The sequence below is a fragment of the Watersipora subatra genome, chromosome 3, assembly GCF_963576615.1.
Source record: "Watersipora subatra chromosome 3, tzWatSuba1.1, whole genome shotgun sequence".
Taxonomy (NCBI): domain Eukaryota; kingdom Metazoa; phylum Bryozoa; class Gymnolaemata; order Cheilostomatida; family Watersiporidae; genus Watersipora; species Watersipora subatra.
In genome coordinates, this window is record NC_088710.1 from 48,323,017 (window position 1) to 48,335,574 (window position 12,558).

General features: G+C 37.7%; 1 protein-coding gene across 4 annotated transcripts; it reads right to left on the reverse strand.

Moving 5' to 3' along the window:
* Window positions 1–46: 46 nt before the first annotated feature.
* Window positions 47–12,539, reverse strand: LOC137390235 (small ribosomal subunit protein mS33-like). Of its 4 annotated transcripts, XM_068076553.1 has the most exons (5): window positions 12,361–12,539; window positions 7,966–8,019; window positions 3,286–3,400; window positions 1,474–1,592; window positions 56–337 (listed from the first exon to the last, which is right to left on the reverse strand). In XM_068076553.1, the coding sequence occupies exons 3-5, from the start codon at window positions 3,391–3,393 to the stop codon at window positions 235–237; spliced, it is 330 nt and encodes a 109-aa protein (XP_067932654.1). In that variant the 5' UTR covers window positions 3,394–3,400; window positions 7,966–8,019; window positions 12,361–12,539; the 3' UTR covers window positions 56–234. The 4 variants fall into 4 exon arrangements, with proteins under 4 accessions (XP_067932652.1, XP_067932654.1, XP_067932655.1 ...); XM_068076551.1 differs by lacking the exon at window positions 7,966–8,019 and having other exon boundaries at window positions 47–337; window positions 12,236–12,366; XM_068076554.1 differs by lacking the exons at window positions 7,966–8,019; window positions 12,361–12,539 and adding an exon at window positions 12,087–12,195.
* Window positions 12,540–12,558: the final 19 nt, after the last annotated feature.

Genomic DNA, 12,558 nt, shown 5'->3' on the forward strand with positions numbered 1-12,558 from the left:
TTATGCAAACTTCACTGTAGTCATCAATATGACAATAGTTACAAGCAAACTGATTGTATGCAGTGAAACTTGTCTTTCAAACAAAATTTATTTTAATATAAATCTTCATAAATACATGATGTAATGTCAGCCCTTTCCTCAACTCTTGTACATTGACACTCTCTGTATCTGTGTCCATGTTTTCTCACACAAGGCTCGTTATTGATCAAATCCCAAGCTCTACTCTGACAGCGATCATCGCTTTGCTGCCCGCTTTCCTTCTCCTTTTTTTGTTTTTACTTTTCCCCTCAGAGCACGCAGCCTCACCATCTCATCCTTGAAGTCTGCATGCTCATCCCTGGATAACACAGAAAACACTATTAAACTGTATTGTACGTTGAGCCATGAATAAGACTGGAGATACCCATGATGCACCAGCAGAGTTCTTGATAGATACTGGGTGTCTCCTTCAGTTGCTGACAGCCTGGAACAGGTTTAATCCTGCTGTTTACTGTCATGCTCAAAGTCATGACTTTATTTCGGGCTTTTATGTGCAATACCTCGACTCAGGACCCCTCTACGTGTAGCGTAATATTTGTCTAGGCATATGTATGTAATCTCCATAACAAAATATCTGAAATTTTCAAAATGTTTTGCAACAGTAAAAAAGCTGGTAAAACTACGCTACAAAAATTAAAAAAACTCTCACCCAAATTTAAACTATTATCTAGTACAAGATAAGTAACACCGCACATTTCTAGCACTGACTCGGCTACCAAACTTAAGCTATCCCTAGCTTACAATGTCACTCGCATATCTCTGAGGCAAAGTAATGACAAAACCACTTGACCGATTAGTACTTTATAAAGTTTTTGAATTTAGATTTATTACATAATTTTATAGAATGTATTCGTTTTAATATTTTGTTTTTTTGGCCTTTGAAATGATTTGAACAAAAAACAATGTGTACTTATAATAATATTTACTACGACATGCAACAGTTTCGACATGCGAAACAAATATCAGAACAGATTAGTGTCACAAGTCGAGGTTAGACTAACTATACATGCGCGGATGATCATATCATATCATGCTGCATGTCGTTACTAGTACTCAACAAATATGTGATGGTTTTTTCAACTGCATTAATAAAAGCTGACATTGAATTTTAGACATGGAACCATAAGTGCTAAGATAGAAGCAGAAGTCAGACTATCACATAGCAGTTAGAAGCTGTACACTAGAACACCAATTCGAACTCTGCTAGCAATAGAGCGTAGCTTGATGTAGGTTTGTTTGTAAGTAAAAACACAGCAACTCGGAATGACTCAATGAAAGCCGAACTAGCAACTCTACCACCTTGATACCCTACTCAGCTCTCCTCTTACTAGAAGTCCCTCACCAATACAAAACAGTCTATCCAATCGCATCGCAAACACTTCCATGGTGTTTAAACTGTATTAAGGCAGCTCTGAAGCCTCAGCCCCTACTTACCTAAACAGGCCAAGATATCTGAGACGCTCAAGGATGCCCGAGAGCTCAATGTGTCTTGGATAATACTCTACAATCTCTGGTCTTTTATCTAGCGGCTTTTCAGCGAATATTCTCACTACCTGTCATATAAACATTCACCGTACAATCACATTACTCCGTTTACTCATTCTATGAAATTTGTACAAAAGAGAATAACTCCTTATTGACAACTATAGATGGAGTGGAACTTAGTATGAAATTAATTATCACATAGAAAACATGAATTCAGTTGCAAATGCGTTAATAGGACTGGTTAGAGAGTTTGTCCAGGTATTAGATATATATCTTTTCAGATTATCCTTCATTGGTCCAGTGATCCCCAACAAGTTGTGCTTGTTGGTTGAAGTTGTAGAAATTCTCTTTATAGCAATGTATAAAAATCATGGAAACAAAAAGAGCACAGCAAAAGGTAAAAATGGACTTGTTGAGAGGTTTGTAAGTTATCTTGGCCCTAAAATCTCTATTATTACAAATCAACAACCAATTACATGTAGTTTCTGGTGAATGGCGGGACAATGGTACGATCCAAGCAACCACACCAAAACTAACTATGCCAGCAATATATTTTATATACATAACATGTACCAGATACGCACTACATGGTTACTAACAATCCAGAAACTACAAAATCTAGATTTCCTGTCCAACTACTGATAAAAAATTTTTTTAGTATAACAGATGGAATTCTACATTTTATTTTTCAAATCCGTGCAGTTTAATTATCGAAAAGCATGCAGATTAAAATTAATTAAAGCCTTTCGCAGCAGAGCTTCAAAGCTTGGCCAGTCTAACCAGTATAGAGTCAAACCTTCAATTTTAAATTTTCTTCAGCATACAACGTGAAATTTTAGCAATATTTGCCTGCACAGATGAAATCATATTCAACATTTTCGATGTTCAAAGTATCTTGAAACATTGCAGTTGTATAAATGCGTACATATGTACACCAGTCGACATTAAGTAATTTTATTCTATGAGGCTAGAATGAATAATGAGCTATACTATTAACTCCTTTTTCAAATTCATGGATCCCAAGATGACTGATGGAAGTAGTCATAGCTGTGATAAAAAGAAGGTAACGCTTTTTGTAACCTTGAAACGAAAAAATTAAAAAGAAAACAACGCAAAAATCTGTGGATAAACTCTAAAAAATCTCTGAAGCTGTCTAGTAGTCATCTCAAAGAAGAAACTGAAAGTGATTTGAAAAAAAAAGCCGGAACAAGTGGCAGTGGCAATCAAATATAAAAGATATCAAATATAAAACCAGAAGCATGAATACATAAATTATAAAGCTTATAACGTTCAGATATTCTAAATTAGACTAGTTTCATATCTGTACTGTGAACCCTATCTATGTACCCTCCGTTTGCTGTATGATTAAGGCTACACCTCAACTCGCATGCATTTTATGTTTTAGCAGTGTGGTAATAAAAATTTCCTTTTATTATTTACTAATTTAAGTCCTTGCAAATATAATATAGTCTTTTACATAATTCTATAACGCTTTATATGTGCAGCTACTGGAAGTATTTATTATTGCATTCGCTTGGGATATGGAATGAATTACATAAAATAAATTGTATTCTGATAAGAATCATAGCTTCAACATACGACGGTGTTGACATAGAAGAAAATGTAAAAATAAATTAACTTGTTATGTCGACATTCAACTGTACTTCCAGCTCGTCAAACAATTAATAATTATGTGCCGTTGGCCATCGGTATTGGATGAACATATATATTGGAAAGTGGTGGTTTGCATTGATGAAATACCTTTGGTTCCAGTCCAGACTTTTTGACCAATCGATTGGGAGGGACTTCTCCAAATATTCTCGCTGAGAGTCGAGCCATTCGCTGCGCATAGGCTGACTGCGCCATCATAAACAACCTGCATGAATACTAAATGGGTCAACCATCTAGACTGCTACTGGAGCTGCCAACACCATCCATTGTCACTATTAGTACTGTCAACACCATATATTGTCACTATTGGTACTGCCACAGCATACATTTTCCCTATTGGTGCTGCCAACACCATATATTGTCACTATTGGCGCTGCCAACACCCTGCATTGTCACTATTGGTACTGCCAACACCATGTATGTCACTATTGGTGCTGTCAACACCATGTATTGTCACTATTGGTACTGCCAACACCATGTATTGTCACTATTGGTACTGCCAACACCATGTATTGTCACTATTGGTACTGCCAACACCATGTATTGTCACTATTGGTACTGCCAACACCATGTATTGTCTCTATTGGTACTGCCAACACCATGTATTGTCACTATTGGTACTGCCAACACCGTGTATTGTCACTATTGGTACTGTTAACACCATGTATTGCTACTAATGGTACGTCATCAACACCATGTATTGTCACTATCGGTACTGTCAACACCAAGTATTGTCACTATTGGTACTGTCAACACCGTGTATTGTCACTATTGGTACTGTCAACACCATCTATTGTCACTATTGGTACTGTCAACACCATGTATTGTCACTATCGGTACTGCCAACACCATGTATGTCACTATTGGTGCTGCCAACACCATGTACTGTCACTATCAGTACTGTCAACACCATGTATTGTCACTATTGGTACTGCCAACAAAATATATTGTCACTATTGGCGTTGCCAACACCATGTATTGTCACTACTGGTACTGTCAACACCATGTATTGTCACTATTGGTACTGCCAATACCATGTATTGTCACTATTGGTACTGTCAACACCATGTATTGTCACTATCGGTACTGCCAACACCATGTATGTCACTATTGGTGCTGTCAACACCTGTATTGTCACTATTGGTACTGCCAACACCATGTATGTCACTATTGGTGCTGCCAACACCATGTATTGTCACTATCAGTACTGTCAACACCATATATTGTCACTATTGGTACTGCCAACACCATGTATTGTCACTATTGGTACTGCCAACATCGTGTATTGTCACTATTGGTACTGCCAACACCATGTATTGTCACTATTAGTACTGCCAACACCATATATTGTCACTATCGGTGCTGCCAACATCATGTATTGTCACTATTGGTGCTGCCAACACCATGCATTGTCACTATTGCTACTGCAAACATCATGTATTGTCACTATTGTACTGCCAACACCATGTATTGTCACTATTAGTACTGCCAACACCATGTATTGTAACTACTAATGCTGTCAACACCATGTATTGTCACTATTGGTTCTGTCAACACCCTATATTGTCACTATTGGTGCTGCCGACAAAATGTATTGTTACTATGGGTACTGCCAACACCATGCATTGTCACTATTGGTACTGCCAACATCATGTATTGTCACTATCGGTACTGCCAACATCGTGTATTGTCACTATCGATACTGTCAACACCATGTATTGTCACTATTGGTACTGTCAACACCATGTATTGTCACTATTGGTGCTGCCAACACCATGTATTGTCACTATCGGTACTGTCAACAATGTTTATTGTCAATATTAACCCTACCAACACCAAACATCATTAACCACTGTATTCTTATTTTCAAGGCTTGCAGCTAAAAAAGAATGGCGCAGGTTTTATGAAGCAGCAACCTTCTAAGTTCATGATTTACTCTGAAACTAAATTAGAGTAGCCCTTTTATGATAGCGAGTTGAGTAGCTGCCAACAGGCTTATTTATGGTAGCAACAGCTAATGCAGTTTCCATTTTCTTACTCTGCAGTCGGCAAAAATCTAAGTTTCCACATTTCTTACTGGTGCAATATTTAAATTGTTTTAATTAAAAATCATAAAGAATTAACGAGTGAATGTGGGTATTGATGTTCCCGGAATGCTAAAGGTAGAAATCAAATTTAATTTTAGTGAACACTACAACACATAATGATACTAGATAGTGCAGAAGGCCTTCTAAATGATCCAAGATAAAAATTAATAGTTCTGGAAATTTTATGATCTGAACTTTTGTTTGAAGTTGATCGTATGAATTTGAACTTTCCGATATTATGACATGCCATAACACAGCATATGGTCAACTACCGTTTACATATAAAGTATTTTATGAAATTTTATATTCTTGATCATCATCATTTTACATAATATTGTGATTATCTTTCTAATTCATCAAATGCTCCAAGTATAGGGTTTTGATTGCATTCTTTGACAAAAAACTTAGTTATTTTTTATTTATTGTCATATAACTTTTGAAGTATGCCAAAGAGCTTAGATTTATTAAGGGCTGTTGGGTAGCATAGTTATAATACGAGGTCATTATAGTTTTTCAAAGATGTTCTTGACACAAGTGATCTCTGAAAATTATTCTTCAAGTGATGAAAAGATCTTTGTTATATAACTTTGTATAATTTCTGATAATATATCCATAAGATCTTACAAAGATTGGGATAGTTTTTAGCACTTTTACAAAAATTGGTCTCTATTCGTGAACACAGCGTCAGATATGTTCATTTCTCTTTTTCGTTCTTGATAATTTTTAACTGACATAAAGTCAGGAAGAGTTTGTTTTAGCGATGAATACATAATCCATTCTAGAAAACTCCAACATTTGAAGTCATATTTGAAGGTATATTTGAAGTGCAATCTAGGCATTGTTAAGTTCAGTCTGCAAGTTTTTCAATAACTGTACAAGCCTTCAATTTCATCAACACATTCATCTCAATCTACTGGCAAGTTCAATCTAATGGCATCATTTCCATGCGAGTTTCACATCGACTTGCTAGACATCAAGTCAATTTAAATAATCGCATTCGTCCCAAATGGGGCATGTGAACGATATCTATATTTAAAACATGAGAATATAACTTTTAGTTTATATTATATATTGAGCTTTTGAATTTATATAATAAGTTGGTGGTAAAAAGTTTTGGGAAGGGATTAAATGAGAGAGTAGAGAAAATGTGAATTAATTGTTAAGGGTCGTCACAAAAAAGGAATGTTTTTTTATGTTTGTGTTTATTCTACCTCTGGTACTTTTTGTGGCGTGTATAGTGTAGGTATGCAATAGAGTAAAAATCTACAGAGATTGCAATTTCTTCAGTAATGATTTTATGTTTTAGGTTTTGGTCAGAAGTTCTTCGACACTCTGCAAGAGTGGCCCATGACCACTCAGACATGAAGTCAAAAATCATGTCATTTTTATTAAGGTCAAACGCCCACTTAAAAGCTTTCCTATTCACTGATTCGAGCGAGTTAATGTGCTTTGATAAAAATGGGGACCAGACAGTTGAGGCATACTCAAGGACTGGGAAGCATATGGTTCTAAAAGAAAGGGTTTTGTTTTGAGTGAGCAACTTCTTAGGGACCTCATCAGCATGTATAAGCTAGATAAAGACTTAGTTATGGTCTTTTCTAAGAGGAGGTTAAAGTTGAGTTTGTTGTCAATGATAACTCCAAGGTAATTAAAGTGAGTGACAAATGTTAGCTGTTGGTCTTTTATTGAGTATTTGTGAAAAAAAGGGCTCACGAAAGAGGATCTGGTATCTTGCAAAAGAAGATGTCTCACATTTAGTGATGTTAAACTCAATTTGCCATTTATCAGCCCAGTCTATGAGAGAATCAAGGTCTGATTAGAGGTTTGCACAGTCATTAGTTGACTCAATACGTGAATATAGGAGAGCATCGTCAGCAAAAAGTCTGAGTTTAAAGGTTTTTACGGCTGCTGACATATCATTTAAAAAAATCAGGAAGAGGAGGCCTAAAACAGATCCCTGGGGCACAACAGATGAGACCGGACATTATAGTTGACTATATATGCTATATATAACCCTGCTTTTAGTATGACTTACATTGAGAGTATGCGGTTTGGAGTATGTTTCATTGATAAAAATGGTTGGTGTACAGTTTTTAACCAGTTCTCGACCCAGGCGATAATTGAGCTATCTAGTTTGGTTTGCCTGAGTTTGACTATAAGTTTGTTATGGGACACTTTGTCAAAGGCCTTAGAAAAATCAAGCATAACTTCATCTGTTTGGACCCAGCATCAAAAGAGTCAATAAGGTCATGTGTTGTGAGGATCAGCTGGCTTTTACTGCTTCTTTTGGAGTGAAAACCATGCTGGCAATCATGGAAAAATCAATGGAGTCCAAAATGTTATGAATGGAATGTGCTACTATGTGTTCTGTGGTTTTCGATAAAACACATGTCAGAGAGATTGGGCGGTAGTTATATGGCAGGTGTCTGCTATTTTATTTTTAAAAATGGGTATGACAGTAGCAGTTTTCCAATTCTTCGAGAAACTAGCAACAATACTAAGGAAAGACCTATTTAACATGTAAATCATAAATCACACATTTTCAGGTCTTTAACGCTTGAAGGTTACCAGTGCACACATACAAAGCTACAGGTTTAACCTGAACGTGTACATTTATTCCGAATAGCCAGTGTGTTAGCCATAATTTTGCAACTCTCAACTACTTACGACTTACTCGTTTTACCTTATGCACTTTAGTAATTCAGCAATACTCCAGATGTCGTCTTGACTATATATTCTACAAATAAATTTCCCAACTAAGCAATGTGTGAAAAATGTAAAAAACCAGCTACTATCTATCTATCTCGATAAAATATCTCTTGTGGCCCGATAAGCCTTTAGAGATAAGATGCGACTATAACGATAAAAGAGATCAGATATTCTTGCAAAATCGAGAGCTAAATAAAATCTGCTATTGAGCTTGTTCCATATATATATCAAAACTTTATGACTCGGTTAAAAAATGAGAACTTCATGGCATCTGTATTAATAGTGTGCCTAATATTAGACCCACGAGTAAAATAGGCGGAGTTGCACAGTGTAAACTTTTTAAAATCGACCTTAAGGTCTTGATTTAAAATTTTCAGTAAAGTGTTTTTATCCTTAGTGCATCTTCTCTCTTCAAGAGTGTGCCAAGACATGTTTTCCATTGAAGATGTAATACTGTCATACTTTCTAAAACCGTTTGCCCATCTGAACGCTCTTCTGTTTATGGCTTCTAAATCCCTAATGATGTACATAAAATGTGGATTCCACACCTCTGAAGCATACTCCAGTAAAGGACGACATACACTAAAATAAGCCGTTCTCTTAACAGCATGGGAAGTTCCTTTGAGAGTTCGCATAAGCATGTAAAGGGTGGCATTAGCCTTACGCATAATAAAATTTATATGATCACTAAAATTGAGCGATTTAGAAACCTGTATGCCCAGGTATACAAAGGAATGGGATGAAATAAGCGGAGTGCCTCCATAACTGTATGTATGCAAAAATTTAACCGGCTCCATTGACGTGGATGTGCATTTAGCTACATTAAATTTTAGCTGCCAAGATCCGGCCCACGCAGCAACTCGGCTCAACTGGTCCTGCAATGCTTGGCTGTCGGACACGCAACTAACAGGCCTGTAAAGGATGGCATCATCGGCAAATAAGCGTATAGATGTTGATGGACAGTTTAAAGCATCTGGCAGGTCATTGATGTAAATGAGAAAAAGTAGTGGTCCGAGCACTGAACCCTGAGGCACACCCGAGGTCACCTGGGTCGGCTGAGAAAGACAACCATTAACGATGACCCTGAATGTACGACCCGAGAGCCAGTCTCGGATCCATGCCACTATGTTTGGATTTAGGCCATAGTACATAAGTTTATGCAATAATTTATTGTGAGGGACCGTATCAAAGGCTTTACTAAAATCTAGAACTAAAACGTCTACTTGAGTATTGTGATTGTTATAAGAAGCTAGGTCTGACATTGTATGAATAAGCTGTGAATCACAGCTGTGTTTTTTGCGGAAACCATGTTGAGTTTCACTTAGGATGTTGTTATGATCGAGAAAGTTGCATATGCTGTGAGCAATAATATGCTCAATTAACTTCGACGGGACGCTAGTCAGAGAAATTGGCCTGTAGTTAAGCGGTGCTTTTCTGTCGCCTTTTTTGAAAACAGGTACGATGTTTGCACATTTCCAGTCTCTTGGAACACACCCTGTATTTAGGGAATGTCTAAAAATTAGTGTCAAAGTAGGAGCTATGTCTGTAGCTAAAAAATTAAGTAGTGCAGGACTGAGATTATCCGGGCCTGAGCCTTTACGGCGGTTGAGAGATTTCAGGATGGCCAGAACACCTTCCTCACCAATATCAATATCTGCCTGCGAGTCAACAGCCCTATCAGACATAGTGGCCGAGACCTCAGAAGTGAGGCCGTCATCGACAGTGAAAACGGATTTAAAATTCTCTGCGAAGCACATTGCCATATCTGAATCAGTTACACAATTGTGTAAGTGATTTATGTTTGAGCTATTTCCCCCCTTTGCTGCCTTGGATACGAGTTGGAAAAGAGGCTTTGAGTCCCCATTATTAAGGCTTTCAGTAATGTGTGATTCTAAAAATTTGTTATAATCCCTTTTAATGAGGCGTTTGGATAAATTGCCAATCGCTTTTAGTTGTTGTAAATTGTGGGGGGTAGGGTACTTTTTGAAAGTGTGGAAGAGTCTTCTTTTCTTACGACTCACTGTCCTGGCCTCTCGTGACAGCCAAAATCTTTTAGTTTTTGGTTTCCGCTCTGGGATTAGTGAATTAGCTATGTTTAAAATGTTGTGCTTAAAAATGTTCCATAAAAAATCTGTTGTACTTGAACTCACTAGAGCTTGAAGATGGTTATAAAGATTTGCTGTTTGTTCCCTTATGCTAACTACTTGAGCCTTGCCAAAATCAAAAAGCGTTCTAGTCGTGCGGGAAACCTGAGGAACAGTTTGTGGCAAAAAACTAGAAAAATCATAGCACAAGGTTGTGTGGTCCGAGAGGCCAACATCGGCATCCTTAAAAATAGGGCAGGGTTTAAAATTCGAAAAAGTCAAGTATATTGCCTCTGCTATGGGTGGGAAAAGTTACGTGCTGCGCGAGATCATATTTTGAAACAAAAGATAAAAACTGTTTGGCTAGCCCTCGGCCACCTTGCGAAACGACCGGCTTATCAAGGGTCCATTGGATCTCGGGAAGATTAAAATCACCCAGTAAAACAAAATTACTATCTGTACTATCCTCAAAAAATTTAAAAAGCGAACTCATTTGAGTTGAGTTTGGAGGACGATAGTATGCCACGAAACAAACACGGATGCCGTAAATGATCAACTTGACAACAAGCATTTCCTCAAGGGGATCAACGAAGGAACTCAATACTTGGACATCTTTAGTTAATTTTATTGCGACTAAAATGCCATCGCCTTTTGCTGGCCGATCTCTGCGAAAAATTTCGTAATCCCCTAACTTTAGCTCATTGCTAGAAACCAGTGGATCCAAGCAAGTTTCAGTGAGTACGATGACAAGTGGACTGTAGTCTCGGACAAGGGTTTCCAAATAGTGTGTTTTATTTCGGATACTATTGCAGTTCCATAAAATCAATGTCATGGCTGAGTATTTCTAATGGTCTCCCTATTTGATAATTTTTGGAGAACCCTCTCAAACAAAGGGCAGTCACCGTGGCTCGTTGCATCATGATCCAACGACCCACAGTTACAGCACTTTAGAGGGTTAGTGCAATTTTTGTGGTCATTCTCTGGAGGGATTTCCTCACTGCAACGGCGACAAATTTTGTCAGAAGAGCATTTTGATGCGAGATGGCCATACCCCCAGCATTTGTAGCACTGAAGAGGCCTTGGCTTGGGTGGATGGGCCCTCTCGACATTTAGCTTTAAGCAAAGTTGCTGGATATAAATCCCATCCTCAATTGCATTGTGCAGATCATTCATTTCCTTAAAAATAAATTTTACGGTACCGGAAGCTGTTTTGTTCCTAGACATAAATCTGACAACCTTATCACAAGAAGGGTGAGTTAACTTAACATAATCGAGTAATTCATTTTCGGAAATATTTTCAGGGACCCCAAAGCAAATACCTTCCATGCGCGGTGAAGGTCTTTGAGGGCGTCTTAGCTTACAATTTTCAGTTGTGGGATTCCATTTTTCCAGTAGCTGATCAACAGATGAAGATTTCTCAAACTGTATCATTAGTTTAGGGTCGTTTTTGTCATGTTCAAACCGATTCAAAAACATAATAATCGGATTGTCTAACAGGTTGCTGATACTGTGCCTGATGGCCACATGATTGAGCGCCAGAGCTTTGTTGCCAAAGCTATGTACAACAACACATTTGCTGGGATCAAAATCCACTCTATTAGGATGAAGTTTAGCCGTTTTTGGATGGCTCACTAGTGTGGCATCAGGCTGATTTGGTGATTTGACTACTGAGCTAAAAGTTTTAATGTGAGCAGAGCCGGTGCCCATGGGCTGTTGTTCTGTCTGAGTAAGATCAATGTTATCATTAGTGCAGGAATTCTTTAGATGTTCTATGAGATTGTTTGTTGCATTTAATTGAACTCTGAACTCGGTTAGGGTAGTAGCAAGTTTTGTTTCTAATGTTTCAGTGATTTGTTCTTTAATTTCAATCAGAGAGGTACCAACTTTTTGTTCAAAATCCTTCAGCCCATCAACATCTATTAATGATTGGTCGTGCTGTTGGGAGCCAGCTACGATATTACTTTACACTGCACCAAATAAAAGCCAACGATATCTACTATGATGTCCTTACTATTGATTGAGGAATGGGCCAGGAATGAGCATTCGAAATGTAATTGAGCTTGTGGATTTGCCAATTCGAACACGTGAGAGCGCACAATTGCAGTAGCAAGGATCGAGCTCTAACCAGTACACAGTGTGTAATCTTAACATGAGAATTACCTCAGCTGCTTGACACAAATACAAATGATAATACTAGCGAATCTTTTGTCGTATACGTTATAACGAACGAAACCCTGCAGGCATCTCACACACACCATGCGACCACTTCAAGTGGATGGCTTTACCTAAATCTTGGAGCCAATAATCAGAAAAAACGTCTCGATAGGTTTGCACAACAACCGTACAAATGGCCTACGTTATGGCCTGCTGCTGTTATATGGAAAATAACTCAATTACGGTATTCAATTTTCTTTAGACTAATTTTTTGTGGAGCTCCACGTAATATACATTATAGACTTAACCATCTACGCTTTTCAAAAAGA

Coding starts and splice junctions, on each gene's coding strand:
- LOC137390235 (XM_068076551.1), bottom strand. CDS start 12,333: ATGGTGTGTGTGAGATGCCTGCAGGGTTTCGTTCGTTATAACGTATAC. Junction 1,593..3,285: donor AGTCTGGACTGGAACCAAAG/GTATTTCATCAA, acceptor TTTATATGACAG/GTAGTGAGAATATTCGCTGA. Junction 338..1,473: donor AGATATCTTGGCCTGTTTAG/GTAAGTAGGGGC, acceptor TGTGTTATCCAG/GGATGAGCATGCAGACTTCA.